The sequence below is a fragment of the Nannobrachium achirus genome (assembly GCF_963921795.1).
Source record: "Nannobrachium achirus genome assembly, chromosome: 1".
Taxonomy (NCBI): domain Eukaryota; kingdom Metazoa; phylum Chordata; class Actinopteri; order Myctophiformes; family Myctophidae; genus Nannobrachium; species Nannobrachium achirus.
The window spans coordinates 34,760,342-34,779,399 of NC_137810.1; the positions used below are offsets into that span (position 1 = coordinate 34,760,342).

The 19,058-nt window shown below is 41.3% G+C and overlaps 1 protein-coding gene across 6 annotated transcripts in view; it reads right to left on the reverse strand.

Annotated features, from left to right (window-relative positions):
- Nucleotides 1–1,054: 1,054 nt before the first annotated feature.
- zfr2 (zinc finger RNA binding protein 2) overlaps nt 1,055–19,058 on the reverse strand; it is a gene marked incomplete at its 5' end in the record, with an annotated part of 34,020 nt that continues 16,016 nt past the window's right edge. For 3 of the 6 annotated variants that reach the window (XM_080734724.1, XM_080734722.1, XM_080734723.1), the window contains 10 exons: nt 1,055–3,776; nt 3,885–3,982; nt 4,700–4,811; nt 5,389–5,484; nt 6,174–6,262; nt 8,503–8,677; nt 10,431–10,599; nt 11,094–11,341; nt 11,462–11,588; nt 13,237–13,382. In XM_080734724.1, coding sequence (XP_080590850.1) covers nt 3,603–3,776; nt 3,885–3,982; nt 4,700–4,811; nt 5,389–5,484; nt 6,174–6,262; nt 8,503–8,677; nt 10,431–10,599; nt 11,094–11,341; nt 11,462–11,588; nt 13,237–13,382 — 1,434 coding nt within the window. In that variant the 3' untranslated portion in view covers nt 1,055–3,602. Of the gene's footprint in view, nt 3,777–3,884; nt 3,983–4,699; nt 4,812–5,388; nt 5,485–6,173; nt 6,263–8,502; nt 8,678–10,430; nt 10,600–11,093; nt 11,342–11,461; nt 11,589–13,218; nt 13,383–19,058 lie in introns of all 6 variants that reach the window. The other 3 variants (XM_080734721.1, XM_080734720.1, XM_080734719.1) reach the window with 1 other exon arrangement.

Genomic DNA, 19,058 nt, shown 5'->3' on the forward strand with positions numbered 1-19,058 from the left:
GTGTAGCCAATATGCCTACCTGATGGCAAGTTGGCACCGTCCTTCTCTCAGAGTTCTGCACAAAGACGTGTCTTAAATGAATTCACAAAGACAGCAGCACTGCTGGTGGTTCTTGGTTCACCAGATCTCTTCATAGTGCATGACATAATAGCGCATCACATCCCGCTGTCATCTTCGTTGCATCGTCCTAAAACTAGAATGATCGCCGCATCTTTAAACGCCCCCCTTTTCCAAGTATTGTGTAGGCCTACGCACTACACGCACGTATTCGGTACTACCACTTCCTAATTCTAACTAAAAGAAAACTTAAGACATGACATACATAGTCTAACCTCTCACTTTGACTTTGAGATAATCTTTTAGCATGTATAGGATAATAAGGCTATATAGTGTGCATGAAGGGGTAAATAGGCCATACTTTGAAAGGTTTTAATTTAGGCTACTGGACATTTTTTTCAATTAGGCCTACAGGGGTCTCTCCAGCTCTACTTTTTGCAATTCTATCCCATAGTAGGCTATGGGTATTATTTTGTAAACAGGTAAAATTTTCAGGTGGGATGCCAATCGTATCCAATCAGGGGAGAGTATTTATCAGCTTCAATTTTATTATGTTCCATTTTCAATTTTGTCTGAACAGCTATGAGTTATCTCTCCTGACTGGGTATCAAGATCTGAAAATACATTTTGTAATGACCCAAGAGCTGGAGACTGAATGAGGGCTCTATTATGATCCAGGTCTTATGCCTTAACTTCTTTGCCTTTTTTTTTTTACTATATAGACATATTTTCTTTAATATTTCAAATAGCTGATCTGCAAGCTCACAACGTGCAGATGTAGATCAGCATTTGAAGTATTTAAAAATGTTTTTCAAAGTAGTAAAAAAAAGGCAAAGAAGTTAAGGCATAAGGCATAAGACCTGGATCATTATAGAGCCCATATGTCACTTGTTACTGAACAAATACTCTATATATAGCAATGTTTGCTATTACAGCATGTACTTACCAGTATGCACTTTGTTTTAAAAAGAAATGCACAATTGGAGACAAATTATGCAGTTTAAAAGTATCCTATTTAATATTTCCCCTTATAGGCAGCACTACAAAGACATTCAAATAACAGGACAGCAAAGTTCACACTTGTTTAACAATACAAAACTGATTGCAACATCCTTTAAATAAAACAAAACGTCTACGTTCATAAAGGAAAACAAACTAAAATAGCACATCGTTTCTCTCATAAACCTTTGTCAAAGATTTGTGCAATTCTCAGTCCTCCATCCTACAACTTTAAAATCTTTAAAATATTGCATGACAGCATAACAAGTGTTCCCCATTCTACTACACCTTCAGTCTTCATGAGAAATCTCTACACATCGCAACCCCCTCGACCATTTCAGTAGATATTCAGTCTGACCTTTTTCTCACAATGTCTCCTCTGAGAACCATACAACAAAAAGAAATTGCTAGGCATATTCAAGTGACAAAAATTATGACTGCATAAACATTGTCATTTTTAAGTGCTTCATTCCCTCAGCATGCTCAACTGTGCAACATAAAACTTTCTTCAGACAGAACATTATTTCCCAATGTAAGCCTTTGATTTTTCTGTTGTAATCAAACCTTGCACCAAGCATTATTTTGCAGGTATCTGACAACCTTAATGGCCTTTTGGAAAAGCAACTGAGGTTTGATGTACATTAGGTATTTGGCTGGACCCCAAGTCCTTTCTCTGGCTCCCCTGGGGTTTCCCATGCAAATATGGTCAATACAAAGTAGATTCAAGATGGAGCGGTTATTCTTTCATCTCTTCATCCAAACCAGGACAATGTGAAATATTTATATCACATAAGAGTAAAATGGCCACGTAAATATGGTCAATGCAGCGTGTATCTATTCTGCATCTAGCATGAGGCAATTAAGACCCAACAATTCTAACTCAAATCTTTGCTTATGGGGGTCCCTGGAACAAAAATATTTATAGATGGGGGTTCATGGCCAAATATATATCATTTTGGGGGTCCTTGACATGACAAAGTTTGAGAACCGCTGATATACAGTAGCAACATAAGTTTGTCAGCTGTTAGGATTTAGAAGACATTTGTAGAATCAGCTAATATCAGCGGTTCTCAAACGTTGTCATGTCAAGGACCCCCAAAATGATATGTATTTGACCGCGGACCCCCATAAACAAAGATTTGAGTTAAAAATGTTCATTCTGAATTTGGGTCTTGCCTCATGCTAGATAGATACACGCGTCAATGCAAAGTAGATTCAAGATGGAGCGGTTATTCTTTCATATTCATTTGTATCTCTTCATCCAAACCTGGACAACGTGGAATCTTGGAGGAAATCTGGGCAACATAAGTTTCTACATAAACATAGGCATTCAAAGTAATATGACAAATTGAAAATGGCCTACAACATAACACTGGCTTGTGGAGAGTGGGTAATGCACTTAGGTGGTACATTCTCTAGATTTCACACCAACATCAACCTTTGCACCCATTTTGCAGGTTTCCATAAAGATCAAATCTATTTGATGAATGTGGTTTTAGTTTTCTTGTTGCATGGCATGTCGTCCAGAGATGAAGATAAATTCAAATGAATAAGAGTAAATTTAAATTGAGGCTGGTCATTGGAAGAAGAGGTCAGAGGGAAACCCGAAAAGGGGGCAGAGCTCAACACAGCTGAATTAAAGAGGGAAGACAGGACATAAGGGGTCTAAAGAAAGACTTAAGGTACACCCATTTCTTTCAGATTAACAGCATCACACCATTACTTTGATAATTAATGTCACTACTGCTTGTATTTTAGGCACAATTAACTGCACGGTGTGTAAATCATAACTTTCTCTAAAGTCTTCTGTATAACATAAGTAAACCATCATCCGTTTCCAGCTTAGACCTGGAAATAATATTTAAATGTACAATGTCATGCACTTAGGTTTGTATGGTAACTCCTACCATGTGTTAAACAACAATATTGGACTGGCCTGTGCAGCAGTAGGGATTCAAACCTTTCTTCAATGAGAAAAGCTGAAAATAAAGCTAAAAGTGCCGATGATTAAATTATACTAGAGGCATCAACATCAGATTAATTTCAGTACATACAAAATAGTAGTTAGGTTAACAGTGGCTGGTACACATTGTTAATGAATGGAGGGGTAGTATGTAGCTAGTGTACACCTGTTCTAGAAATGGAATGACAATCATTATCTCCCTTAGAACCTCTGTGACATGATCTTGACATGATGTGCCAATGTTTAGCACACTTCTCAGTACATTACATCTTTAACGTTTAGCACAGGAGAAATTATTACGGTAAAATATTCAAGTTCCACTCCGCCCCTCCAACGTTCTTTTCGCTCGCCTTAATGACAGACATGTATTCATATCTATATAGCTATGTGTTAAGATTACTTTTAAGATAAGAAAAGGGTTAAAGATGTGACACTGACCAAATTCACAAGGCGTCATTTTGATCTTAATCATACCCATGAATCCCCCTACCCCAAAGTATCACATAAGAGCATAATGGCCGCCATGTCAAATGATCAATTATACCAGTCTCTAAGCTAACAAACACATCTCCAGATGCTGAGGTCAAGCCTCTGCTGCTTCCTCCTTCTTGTCCTTTTTCCCCTCGCCTTCCTCTTCGCAGTTGTCACTGCCATCCCGTCTCCGTTTGCGGTTGCGTGCACTGGCTTTGGACGCTGGGAGAGACTCCATGCCCAGAACTTTGTGGACTTGACGGAACGCAAGTAGACGCAAAGCATGCTGAAACCAGAATGACAAGTTAAGTCAAGTCAAGTAAAGGTTGTCAAATTGAATTCCAACAACCTACTATAAACATCAATCCCTTATTTGGAAACAAGAGTGAGGTACCTGTGCACTAGCGGTAATGTCCTCTCTGGCTTGACCAGTCATGCTCTCCAAGGCATCTGTTGGGTCTTTCTCACAGGGGTCCAGCAAACCTGGTCCATCTGGGTAATGAGGGTAGAATAATGAGTTGACTATGACCAATGGAATTATGAAATTCAACAATCAATCAACAATTGACAAACTGATTTGACAACAGAAAGGGACAAAGCGCTGCAGATGAGATAAGTGTGCTGACTGGATTGGATCTATTGAGATAACTATACTGAAACAACCATTCTTGGAAGAGAAAATAGATAAGTACTGTACATCATAATGATATACTGTACAATGAACTACACTTTATATCTCCTGGGTGAGGGGAGTATGATAAAAGGACAAAGGAAGGAGAGGGCGACCAGTGATAACCCCTAGGGTTGATAACCATAGACATAGAAAGGTAGACGCCTCCATCGGCTCTGGGGCATCTACATCGCTTCCGCGTGCGTAACAGAAACGGTAGTTGGTAGGCCAATCAGAGGCAGATGGGGGCGGGTCTTTTACGTATGCAGCCTCCAAGAACAGCTGAGCCAAGCAACAACAGGAACTGGATGGAAACATGGCAATAAAGTTCTGTTGAATTGAATTGATTAAGTCCTAGAAAAGACATGCTGTGATTGGCCAATAGTCACTTTGACTGGCAGCGATCCCTCGGTTTTTCCGGACTTCTAGCCTCCAGTTGTCACACGTCGCTCCAATGAACTGCAGCGGTGGGTGAGGTATCTATCTAGTGTTTTATATCCATGTTGATAACTGCTAACCCCACCAGCTCATTATCTGACCTGGAAGTAGAATGCCTGTGGAGATGCACTCCAACACCCTGCGCATGGCCTCTCCAGGGCTGAGTGGACCTGTGGCACTGCTAATCACCTTCTCTACCAGCAGCTCCATTGCCTGAAGGGAAGGGAGAAACAAACGAAGATGTAACGGTAGGAGAAGAAAACTGCAACCTCCTTCCCCGAATAGTACCTTGTCTCCTTAATGAGTATGTGTACATTATCTCTCCATTACATATACGTAGACACATCTGAGCATAGATCATTGAGCGGTGGTCACACCGTCTCCATAGCGTGGCCGTGTGTGTAGGTATGTTTGTTTGTTAGTTTGTTTGTTTGTATGTGGGTGGGTCTGTATGTAGCCTCAAGCCTGTGTAGTACCTTTTCTGACCACACATGTTAAGGGAGGGGCGCTGTTGTCCAGGCCCCACACACACACACACACACACACACACACACACGGGGGGGGGGGGGGGGGGGGGGAGAACCACCGCTCAGTTCACACGGGTGTGATTTTTTTAGGTGATATTTTGCTGTTGGTCAGGATAATGTGTAAGGGACATGTTTGTATGTGACAAAGACCTAGAGCTGGTTCATGTTGTACATAATACATGCTGGCTTACACCAAACAACCCTCCAACTATTTGACAGTCGCAGACAAGTTTTCCAATGACAGATAATTTATTAAGTCTTACCCAGGCTGGCATCTTGCCCCAGGTTGGCACACGTTGGCATAAGTCTCTCAGTACCCTAATGATGATCACACAGGACTGGAGACCATTGGCTCGAGCCTTAAGAAATTAAAAAAGTCATCATCATCAACACTAAATTGGACAAAGTAGACTTGAGTCTGACTGAAAATGCTTGTGATAATACAAATCATAGACATAGTGCCTAAGCAAAAGAAGGCTGCATATTATTATCTGTGGTAATGTCAAATGAAAGTTTCCTGTATTGTAAAGAATTGAACTATCCTGGTTATATGACAACAAATAGAAATTAAAGTAAACAAATCCATGTGTTCCTTAATATTCATTATTAATGCCACACAATGACTGACAATAAAATATATATTTTTCTACTTTTAGTGTGGACAAATCATTTCAGTTTCTTTCCAAAACCCCTAAGAAACTATTTTTGTTTTGTTTTATACAAGACCTTTTTGTCTTTTTTGCCACTTGGTTTGTTCGGAAAATTGTAACGTCATCATTTCATTATTAAATGTTCCATGACAATCTTTCTGTTCAATGAGGTTTGGCCTAGATGGAAATGTGGCTGTTGTTTGTGTTTCCTTACTTTTTTAGACTAGTCATGAAGTGTATGTGTTACAAAATCATTGTCTAAATGTCCAAAATAGGACCGTCATCTCTAGCTTGCGGCCCTTGGACTTGGATTTTTCTGAGTGGCCCCTGTGCCATCGTAAGTTGAGTAGCCCCGGACTATTGCATGATGTTCAGGTATTGGTCAGCAATGTCTTTACCTGAAACCATTTGGCATGTCGCAGAGCAGCAAGATTTTCTAGGCATTTCTTCTTGTTTAGGACATCAGGAAGCTCCTTCTCAGCCACACCTGACAGAGATAACAGACTAGCTCATGGCTTACTGTTAGACATACAGTGGATGATAGCTAAACTGATCAATCAATGACATGTTAATGGTGCAATCACTGACAAAGAAAGCAAGTGTGAAAATATTTCAAGTAACTTGAATGAGGTTTGGTCAAATGGAAACATTTAAAAATAAAAAACTTCCCATGTTTTCCTAAAATCTTTCCTTGATTCCTTTAATGTAGTTTTAGGATATAAGAAATCAAGGAAAGTATATGAGCACTGCTTTTCCATCAGGGCCCGACCATTCAGTCAAGCACTATCTTGGACATACAGTAAAGGAGTATCGGTTTTGTAGGAAACACATCTCGAGATGGTAAAGCACAAGAGCAAAAAGAAAATGGCATTGAACGTCTCACTATTTTAACAACTGAAAAGGAGGAAAACATTTTCCGAGGTTAAATCTGTGTTCATCAAAATGTCAAAGCAAGCCTTATCTCTGAACACTATGGATGATAGGAAAGCAAAGCTAAATTGGTTAAGGAAGTGATGGATTTTTTTTTATGCCAGAAAATCTGTTCGAGTATATGACCAATTCAAATTTCACATTTGTTTGTCACCTCAAAATGGTATCACCTCCCCAATCTATCCACCTCAGTTAGTGAAAATTGTCATCCCTCACTCCCAAATCCATCCAATTCAGTTAATGAGAATTGTCATGTGATAATACTTCACAATTCTAGGGGCTTTCCACACTTCCATGCTGAGTGCGGACTAGCACTGTATCAAGAACAGAAAACATTGGATTTATTACAGGGGAAATACTTGTACATTAAAAGCAGGCTACATTGCAAAGTCTACTCTATCATACCACTTAGAACCAATAGAGTAGAGAGAATTGAACATATTCACACAGTGGCCATTTCGCCATAGTGTCATACTGGGTGCAGGGTATTGTTCTAGTACATCATTCTGCATGAGCAAAATGACCGTGTGAATATGGTCAATTGATGTGGGGACAGTTCTGACCCTCCGATCGCTGTGCAACAGAAAGTCATAGTCATACCTACTCTGAAGAGCTTAAACAAATAGGTGAGTGTTTTCATGTTATTTATTCATTTTCACTATTCTTAGTGGTATGTATACGAGTGTGGACTTCAGAAGAGCCAATGGATTGCCTAGGTCTGCTGATACAGGATTTGGAGGGCACTGATCAACAGACCCAAACAAAAAAAGAAAGAAAAAGGCCACAGAAAACATTCTTTTAATGTTTTCTAAATGGGGAGAAAAACAAAATTTACATGCTGAAAGGCATCTTTATTGTAGTAGGTGAAGGAGTGTTTATATCACAATGATCTGGCACTGCAATGCAGGGGGAGAGCAACAATAAAGGTGTTACCAATCTCATTATTTCAGTAGAGACCATTGCGAAGAAATAGAATGACACTCCAACACCTTATCAATACTGTGATAATGCCATTTAACATTGCAGGGATGAGAGATAGGGGAGTGGGAAGTCGTGGACCTCCTATGATCATTATCAACAAAACATCTCTCATGAAGAGTGCAATAGGAAATCTTAAAAAACAGGAATATTTCTACTAGTTGTATCAATGCTGTGATGCAGTCTCATCCCTGGGCATTATCTGAACATCACTTCTTATATCACTTCCATTGTCATTAGAATTTTCAAAAGGTTTAACAGTGTGTATTCATAGAAAAACACACACCCTTACAGGCACAGAAAGGTCGGAGAGCCCGGCTTTAGATTCCCATGTTGGAGAAAAACAAAGAATCTGTTTGGCACTAGTATAACTGCAAACAATGGGGAAATAAAAAGCAATGGGACAAATGAATGGTGAGTCAAATCTTTTTGTTTTTAAAGTGGGAAGGGGATAAAGAAAAATATATATGAAAACCATTTTTTGTTGATTTAGTTAGAAAGATGATACTGTTTATGGGCTTGGTTAAAAGTCCCATTTCTAGTTTGACCTCATTTAGGGTCTTCTCAGCCTATAATACAGGCTAGTGGTGGGAGGGATTTATAGTGTAATACACACAATGCTAATGCCTAATTTATACTCTGTTGTACAACAGTGTCTCAGGCCAACAATAGCAGATCTACAAGCTCGTAACGCACTTCGATGGGCTGTCAGAGCTTGTAGATCGTCCATTTTCGGCACAGGACACCCTCGTACGACGAAGTATAAATCGGGCTTAACATTAAAGTCACCTTGGTACTAAAAGCTTTGGCTTCTCTAACCTTTCTCAGCCGCTTTTCCTCCTGCCTGCTTGTTCTTCTCAGTGGCAGGGTCCTCCCTCATCAGCGGCGAGGTGAGAGAAATCGTCACCTGCATTTTGGGCTCCTTGCTTGAAAATATCACGATGTTGGCCTCCTCTGGGTGAGCCTGCACCTCATACTGATCTTCAGAAAATGTCTGCCGGTTAAAAGGACACTGGGGATTACTCTCTACAGAGGAGTTAGGGGATGCAGGGGGCGGCCTCTTTGTGAATAAACAGGCAAAAGGGCCAGCTTTGGAGTGGGGATGGGGTAAATCCCAGGCAAATATAGCTTTTCAAATAACTACTGGGATTTGAGACCCCTTATTTAAAATGGTGAGCTATGTTGATAATTCTATTGTTTGGTCAAGTTTGGTCACTAATAATGTTTTCTATGAGATGTGCTAAACATGGGTAACATGTTTTATTTCAGAAAAAGAACTGCCCCAGTCTCACTCTGTAGGATTTGGGTGTCATAACCAGGCAGTGGATCTAAAGATCAGTTAAAAGCACTTGTGAAACATTCATTACAACTACAACAAGAGGGAGGAAGAGATTAATTATCATTATAAAACACATCCCAATTAGCAGTCTTCATAAAGGCTTCATTACATCCACTATAGGTCCTCTCTCTTCTTTAGTCTCCTGAACAGCCTTAAAAAGGGAAATACCAGTCAATTAAAAACTCCACACATCATACCCGTGGCCTAAGACAGTTCATCTGCTTGAATCAAGAAATACAAAGACTCCTATTATGCCATTTCAGACAAAGTAGTCTGGAAATTGAGTAAATGGGAACGTGTCCTTGAGGTTAAACAGAATGTCTGTTTGGCGAATAGCTCATAACAAGAAAATGTAAAGATATCCCTTAGATAATTGCTCAGACACTCCAAATTTAGGTTGCAAGAGCAACGAGCAGGATTAAGTATTTTTGCACACTAATGAATGTTAACTGATGCAAACTTGAACTGTTGTAGGGCACAGAAGAAAACCATTTGTGTTCTCAAATTCAGTCATATGCATTTCAAAAGATATGGGTATAAAGCATGAAGTGATATTTAGTGAGACAGATTTTATTGTGTTTGCTGCTAAAAGACAAATATAGTCTTTTAGCAGCTAAGACAATAAAAGTCAGATTCATATTCTTATTATGAATATACAGTGGCGCTTGAAAGTCTTTGAGAATCTTCTACATTTCTTCTTGGGTATCAACTAAATCACCAGAGTCTACAAGTCCTATAAAGAGAACTCAAATCACTGCTATATAGAAATGTATCACTACTAAATCAGGAAAATGTATTAATAAAGCAGATTTTTGCCAACCATCTTCTTTCGCTTAACAAATAAAACCCATAGGATGTCCTGTGGGTTTCATGCGTGACTTATTGACAGAAAATAATTCCCCGTTTGTGATTACCTACAGCATTTTTCAACATGACATCCAGTAAAATAGTGATAATGGGTCATTTAGGACAGCTTTCTCATCTAATCTTTACCCATGGTTCTTAACCACCTAACCCTAGCATCCCTATTTTGCACGTCATTCGCCAAAAATAGGTTAACATTCAGCAATAATAGCATATCTACAAGCTCATAACGTGTCTCAATGTGACACATTGGGAGTTGTAGATCTGCATAGCGAAAAAAGCTGTGGGCCAAGGACAGAACCAAGCAGACCAAACAAAGTATATATGATTAAGTAGTTTTAGATGTAATGTATCTCACACGCACCCCCATGGAAGGCAATGGCTTATGAGTGGCTCTAGTGAAAACATGACTAAAGTTTTAAGCAAAATCATTAAATTACTTGCATGGAGTCCAAATCTATACCAAAAGCCCTCTCATAACCTCAGTCAATGAATGACCTCTACATCTCTGTAAGCCTGAGGCAAGACAAGTGACTTTACTCACAGCCAGTTCCTTGGGTAGCTGCTTGGATATGGTCCTCAGTAAAGTAACAGTGGGTTTCTTAGCCGTCAGCAGGATAAGCTCAACGTTCCGGTCTCCATGGAGAAGCAGGCCTTTGGCCAAGATGCCCACCCTCATCACTCCTTTTAGCAGCCGTCCAGGAGTCTCAACACTGGCACAGAGGAAGATTCAAACACTTAAAATTATCCCTATGGTCCCTATTGATAGGATAGTAGGTTGACAGGAAATGGGGAGAGAGATGGGGTGACATGCAGCAAAGGCTGTTGGGATCAGGACTCAAACTCGCGACGCACTGTCAAGCCACTTTGGAGCCTAGGTGGCCACCAATCGACAACCTTGACCATTCAATTGCACAATATCAGAAAGACAGGTCTCCTGCTGTGATTTAATGATGCCACGTATTAAGTAATTATAGTGAATGATACCATGTATTAAGTGACATACATGGGGTCCGCTCAATATGCCGACGGGCCGCTGTTCCAACTAGCGTCGGCAGGTTAGTTACTCGTCACGGTTACTGAGGTTATGTTTAGGGTTAGAGTTAGGGATAGTTTTAGAGTCGGAATACCGGCCCGTCGGCACACTGATGCGGACCCGACATACATATGGTATCCTTTTTTAAATATATGGGAACCCTCCTCTTACTCTTTTTCCTCTCCATCCTCAGTAGTAGTGGTGGGTGTGGTGGGTGTAGCTGGGGCAGCAGCAGCAGCAGCGGCAGCAGCAGGTGGTGTCTCTTTCTCTAACAAGGAGTCAGACACCAGTTTGAGGGCTCTCTCCGAGTGAGAGACGATCCTCTGGACAGCCTGCAGCTCCTCCTCCACAGGGTAGATGGTGGAGTGCTTGGCCATGATGTGGCGGTCATCAGGGGAATCTGGCCGCCGGACACATGTCTGAGATGTAGATGAAAATGTTAAATACACTACAAAATACAATATAAAAAAGAATCTTAAATCCATCCTGCTAGAACAAATTGAACACAAGTGCAAAACAGTGTTGCAGTTAGCGCTCACCAGCAGAGGAGGTACTGGCATCCCCGGGCGGCTCATCAGGGGGGGTGGGGCCATCCTACGCCTCTGCTCCCCCCAGTACATCTGCTCCTCTTCCATCCTCCTCCAGTACAGGTCCTCCTCATAGCGCCTGGAGGAGAGGAGAGAGGGGGGGGGGGGGGGGGGGGGTGTCGGTAGAACAAGGAATTTATGAATCCATCTGTTAATTAAATTCTATTGACAGCATGCATTATCCCTGCAGCGGTATTTCCAGATCACATATAAAACCACGGATTAAAGGGCATATGCTATACATTAATCTATACCTCTTCAGTGAAACTGCTGATAGTTTTTGGTGTGGGGTGTGGGTAAGGCTGTCACAATTATTACATAATCGTCTAATCGCAATTATTTGACATAATCGCAATTTTGTGATAATCGTCATAATCGTTTACATGTTGAAAGATGTTTATATATGTTAAAACATTTTAAAAATAGTGGCGACGCGTTGTGAGCTTGTAGATTGGCTATTTCCACTATCAATGTTCTTTTTAAAGTGTAAAGTTGTCAAATATGTTCTTCATTTCTTTGTATATTTAGGTTATGTGTCATATCTACCATGTGCAACTTCAAAGCCAAACAAGCCAAACAGAAATGTAATCGTCAACGACAAAAACACAATTAAATCGTTAATCGCAATTATTTGGGTGAGAATTAATCGTCATGTAAAATGTCATAATCGTGACAGCCCTAGGTGTGGGGCGGGTTAAGGATGTTATTCTACACATACAGTACAGTACAACAGATGAGGATATAATCATGACTGGAATTAAAATCAAATCATGTGTACTGTATGTCGGGATCCACATGGGAATGGTGTCGCTCCAATGTGGATCGCAGAATTCATGTGGTCAGCTTGTGACGCCAGTCGTCTATGACGCATCTATGACGTATTACTCAGAATGTGTTTCAGCCTCATCACATCATTGACTTCCATAAAAACTTCCAAAAATTAAAGTAGAAAACATATGAAAAACTATTTGAGAGAGACTGACAATGTTATAGACGGCTAGACTCCTGCAGTCAGTGTAAAAAAAGGTCAAGCAATAGACAAATCCACAGAGCACTGCCCTGTAGTTGCGTTCTCATTAGTTACGCAGTTATGATTGCAGCTCTGTGGATTCGTCTATAGGGAAAGACCGTAAGCACCTTTTTCCTCCTAATTCTTATCCCACGATTTTGTAACCCATTTTTCACCCAGTACCAATTGCCTAAATTGTAATCCTGGGTGCTACTCTCCCTCTGCCAACCTGGGGATGGCCCTGAACTGAGCTCATGCTCGTCTTATTACTCAACAGGGTGTAGTTTCCCCTGTAGGACATAACGTGTGGAAGGAACACATTATTCCAACCAGTTCCTTTCCTCTCATCAGGCGCCCTGTCTGACCAGGGGGAGGCAGTATAGAGACCAGGACTGCTTGGCAATAACTGCAGGTTACTGTATGTTTTTTGTGAGGGTACCTACCCTAGGGGACAAGGGGAGAACATGCAAACTCCACACAGAAAGGCCTGAAAGTACTGATTGCAATATACAGTCAACTGAACAACTTTCCCCCATACTGATATAAACTTAATTTAAGCCTCTTTTAAATCTACTTAAATGACACATTAGTACCGTTATCTTCCATATATTTTCGCTTTGTTCGATACCAAACAAATGCAAGATGAAACGTAATTTCACAGATCACACATGAAGAGGTCTGCAGCACTGATCATCCTTGCCTTGGCCATGAGTCTGACCTCATCTCCATGTGCCAGCGCTGCTCGTCGTCTCTCTGTCTCTTCAGCACTGCCTTCTGCTTCTGCTTTCTCAGCTTGCCCTCCTGCAGCTTCCTGGCACGGTTACTGGGCTTGATTTCCACAGGAAGCTCCGGGTTCACTTTCTTCTACACAGGGACCAAGAAACAGGCAAAACTAGAGACTTAATGCATGCACCTCTTCCTGCAATCTCTCAGACACGATATTTCAGACACCATATCGAAAATATATTATATTTGTAGTGCAAATAATGATATTAAATACATATTATTGCACTTACGGTATCTTAAACGAAAGTACAAAGAGCAGTACACTGCTTTAAAAATCCAAACGTATTACAACTACTGTTGTATATCAACAGAGCTTTCAGAAGCAAATATGACATCTTGTGGCCAGTGAATAACAATGTCACACAGTGACACCACTTCTCATTATCACATACACAGCCACCACAGAAAAGCCAGGAATTTCTGAGCATTTCACTGATATTCCAGGAATAACATGAAAATTATGTGATGTGAATAAAAAAGAATAAAAAATAGGCCAGGAAAGGTCTGTTCCCCTTCTTTCCAAGAAAAAACAAATAGTATTTTCCGTTATTTAGCTATCGGCAATTGGTCGGCCAAAAAAATTCTCTCTGGAACTCTTTTTGCGAAAAATTAGATTTTATGTTATTTATGTCACTCTCCAGCAGAAATCTCTATTGAGACTTTTATTTTGGCTTCAGTGACATGAGACATATGCACAGTAATTGATTTTCCAAAAAAAAGGAGAAAAGAAATGACAAAAGTACATATTTTACTTTACATGAATAAATGTAAATAAAGAGGGAAATCCATCCACTCGGATTCAAAACATAATTGTCAAATAAACATTGTGTGATGTATGGAAGGGACACCAGAGGGTGCCAAAGCACAGGCAGGGTATATGTGTGTGTGTGTGTGTGTGTGTGTGTGTGTGTGTGTGTGTGTGTGTGTGTGTGTGTGTGTGTGTGTGTGCGACACGCCCCCTTCTTTGTAATTTGATCCCCACGTCCCCAAGAGCTGTTCTTGCATACCACACCCCACGCACACATGCACGCACACACGCACGCACTCATGCACGCACAGACTCTACATGTGGATGTTCCAGCAGCTAATTAGAAGGGAGAGAGCCTGTCTGCCTCGAGGGAGGGGGGGACTGCAGTCACTGCACACATGCGTGTGTGCACACGCACACGCACAGTGTGTGCATCATGGAGAGAGAGAGAGAGGAGAGAGAAAGCACGTCATTTTGGGGACGATCTTTCAGAGAGTCAATGGGGGGAGGGAGGGGCTAGCTAGTTGGCTACACAACCAGGGGCGGGCATTTGCTCTACGCAGACTACGCAACTGCGTAGAGCCCCTAGGCAGAGGGGGCCCCCTGCTGGGCTCATTATTCTGAGCATTTAGGAGAAAAAAGTAAGTCTCTAGCCCATTCCTGTCAAAAGTTATGATTTTTTAAAGAATTGACCAACTGCTCACTGGAGTCAATAGATTTCACACAGAGACCAGCTGGCGACAATTGAGTTGATTGATTGGAATGTTAAGTGATCAGCTCTCTCTCTGGTCTCTCTATGAATTTCCTGTACATACGTGCAATATCCAAACTGTACTAAAAGATTACACATATTAGGCTTGAAAATTAATGATGTTAAGAAAATACATTATTTTATCTAAATTTTGAAAAATAATAATTAAAAAGAAATTGTAGAAATATAAATTTTAAAGTATTATTATTCAGATATTCCCTTATTGTTATTAAAATAATTATTGTCAAATATGTCCTGTATAAGAATATACATATATACCTTTGATTACCTTACTTACCTTACTGTACTCTTCTTAAATTAATCAAATAGATCCAAAATGATTGTGGTTAGGTATTTAAAACCAACCATAATGACAACAAATAGGCTTCCTCTGCCTCTGCTCTTCATTGTCTTGTCAAGTTCATTGTCTTGTCATGCTAAATCATCACTTTTTCAGAATACGTATTGAGTTGGAGGGTGGCATTTTTAATTCCTGCGCTTCGCGCGCGCGCGTACTGTTTTTCGCGCATACCTATTTTTCACGAGCGCTCATGGGGGGGCCTCTTTTACTACCTTTGTGGGGAGCCCCCAGTTTATAAAAACCGCCCCTGTACACAACACACATGCACGCACACATAAGTAATAATAATAATAATGAAAAATATATATACTAATTTATTGGTCTGGCACCTTTCATGACATGGAATTCAGTTCAAAGGCTTTACAGGGCAGACGTAAAGCACAGCTACTGCCTGCTGTTGCTGCTGCTGCTGCTCGTTAGGGTTGTTTGTTTTGGCCCTCGTTAGAGGCCTGATTGCTCGTCTTTGAATTGACATTTTGGCGTGACCTTTAATCAGAGAGACTTCAAAGGATGTGAGAAGGCTAGGAAGCATTTAAATAGAAAATAGAAAATACGTGGGAGCGTTTCGCTGTTTCTATGTGTCATCTTTTCGACACCCAAACCTAACCCTTACCTCTGTGGGGTGAGTCGCTAACCCTCCCGACTAGTGTTTAATGCCGGGAACCGGGATCCCGGGACTCCCGGCCTGAGCGCACCTAATTTCCCTCCTGGTTATTGGCTTCGGGAACCGTCATCCCGGAGATTGTCTTTTTCTTATATAAATTAGGCTTCTAATTATTACTAGAAAGGCCTACTACAGTGCGTGTGCAATTAGACTGCTTGCCACATATCCTCGCCTCCTTTTTTAACAGGAAAAATATATATCAGAATGAATCAGAACGTCAATATGCCTACAATAATCCAACCACAAATTAATCTCTCTCTGATTTGCACTGCCTCTTTGATGAGCGCAGCCGCTGCGCAGCGCGCAATCTCGAGAACGAGCCGGGCGCAGCTCTTGCAGCGACAAGCAGGTGGGGAGGGGGGGCTTCTTTATTTGCTGTAACATGATGAATTGCCCAGTTTGGGACATAATAAATATAGCCTACTTGACTAAAACTTGTATGGACATTTAGTTTGGCTGTTGATATCCAACAGATATCACGGGAGGCGGTCAGATGCCGTGGAATTCTAAAAAGCCACGTCCCATACAATAGGCCTACTAAATAAACTTAATTGATTAAATCTAACGTGGCGTGGCACCGAAATTATACTGCGTTCCACTTCCAACAGTCCCTTTACCATTACAGAGAGACCACCTGTATGCTTAGCCTATTTATAACGTGATGTTTTCCAGCAGCAAATAATAGAAAATGATGGAAAACAAGTCTGTTGTTGGCAATCGTGCCTTGAAGAATATAAATCCACGTTACATAATCCAACTGCTGTACTGTAAGTAGGCTAATACATTTGTGGTCTACCTTGCTTTCTTGGGGTGAACTATGAAGAATGATCTTGCAAGCGTTATCCCCCCAAATATATCGGAACATTGAAGCATTGCGTTGTGAAGAGCTGTGCGCGACAGCAGGTCCAACGGCATCTCCCATTAGCTTGATTATATAGTTTGTCCTGCGAGTGTCATGCTGAAAATAGCCGATCTGCAAGCTCACATAGCGTCTAATCTACGACGTGTTGTGAGCTTGCAGATCATCTATTTTCAGTGACACGTGGAAATTCAGTCGATAGGCTACGCAATGTCGCCCCCTGGTTGGTTAAAGGGGTACTGTCACCTAAAGGCCGTTCCATGGTTATTAAACATTATTAATTATTATTATTATTATTATTGACGGGAAATACCGGGGAGCCCGGGAGAAGCTCCGAAAAATCCCGGTTTTTAAAATGAGCTAAATTCGGGAAAATCTTAAACACCACTCCCGACGCGCCTTTGTCGAAATGATGGTCATTCGAAAGAGCGAGATTTCCCCAAAATACGCTACCCCCCGGGCTCCACCGGGTGTGTCGCGTCAACGCTGGGAACGCTCCCGTTTTAATTAATCAGGGATTGACACTAACGGTTGCCCGACTGCCCGGGGCAAGTAAATAAAAAGGTCGGGCAGGTGAATTGTGCTACTGGGTTGCCCGAACGGGCAAGTGCACATTTTGAGCAACATAATAATGAGATGTGTGCCTATACTTGAACAGGGGCTACAGGGCTAGTTGTCCGTCTCTCTCTCCCTCCGAAGTCCCTCCACACGCCCCCCACACACACTCACACACACACACACACACACGCACACACACACACTGAACGAACGCGCGTGCAGGCAGCCGCCAGCCAGTGGCTATGTGAGCTCCGTCAAAAACAGCGAATCTACAAGGCATACACACTCACATTATGCTACAGCATGGCCAGATTAATGCACGCACTTTACGTGCTGAAGCACAGGTCACCAAACGTTGGGGAGAAAGTGAAAGAAGACAGAACTATTACCGCAAAAGTCGCTAAAACGTTGACATGTCCGCGAACGGCGCGAAGCGTCTATTTTACGAGTGAAGCGTCTATTTTCCATGCTATCAACAGTGCTTTCCCGATGTTTCCCTCCCTGTATTGCGCTACATAATGTATTTAATCATGAGCAGCATGCATGTGCACTGCAGGGCAGCCTGCTTGTTAGCGTTCTGTGCTAACAACTAACATAAACACATCTCCGACTCTGATGGTCTGCTGTCCAGCGTTGCCAGGTTTTGTTTGTGAGAGAGAAACAAGCAAGACTATTTTATTTTCTTCTTCCTTTTTTGGTGTGTGTGTGTGTGTGTGTGTGTGTGTGTGTGTGTGTGTGTGTGTGTGTGTGTGTTTGGGGGGGGGGGGTAGTTGTAGAAAAAAGTACTCAAAGGTTTTACTTAAGTAAAAGTATCAATACTGCAATATAGAAATATAGTACAATATTAGGATCCAAGATGTGGAGTAGAAGTTAACGTATTGTACAGTACTTAAGTAAATATACTTTCCATCGCTGCGGGGGGGCAAGTGGCCAAGACCTGAGGGCAAGTAGAATATGGCCTGCACTTGCCCGACGGGCAAGTGCCTCTGAGACCTTACTGTCAACCCCTGTTAATGAAGGGTGCTCCACTGCCGACGTCGGACGCTCAAATTCGCCACGGTTAATTTTTTTGGGCCGCCTGATGCCGGCTCGACACCGTCGGTGGAGCCGTGGCCTTAGAATACGTTTTGGCTGATTGGGACTTCAGAGAAAATCTGTTAAAATACGTTTTTTCTGGGAGTGAGTTAACCATTATTATTATTATAGTCGCAGGGCACAAGTTATCATGAGTAATGTAGGAAATCACGCATCTCTCTGTGGTTCGGTAATGTTTGTTTTGTAGTGTTTTAATTTCATAGGCCACTTTGACCAGTTGGGAAGATGGAAGCCCGTGGTAGTGTTCCAGATAGTAGATAGGGCTTGGAATATCTCTTTAACTAAGAACTAAATTACTTTATCCAAGTATGACTTCCATAAAATCACCGTCTACTGCAGTGGCTTGCAACTTTTTCAGGTCGGGACCCCAAAATAATCATATTTAAACTGGGGACCCATCCTACAAGTTCTACACACGGTTCTATACGTGAGGCGTTGAAAGCATGTAGATCTGCTATTTTCACAATTTCTGTCTCTAATATTTGACAATTTGGCCAATGTTTAATGTGCCATTTTAGAGGTATTAAAAAGTCCTTAAATTGTCACTTAAAAATGTGCAGATACCCTCTTTACACTTGAACTTTATGTTGATTTGTTTACTGTTGAGTGAGAAAACAATGTTACACATTAAAGGACCAGGTCACCTCTGGGACAACCAGATCTTATTTTATTGTTTTGTGGGACACGATCAACACAATCCTGAATAATTGTTTGTGTT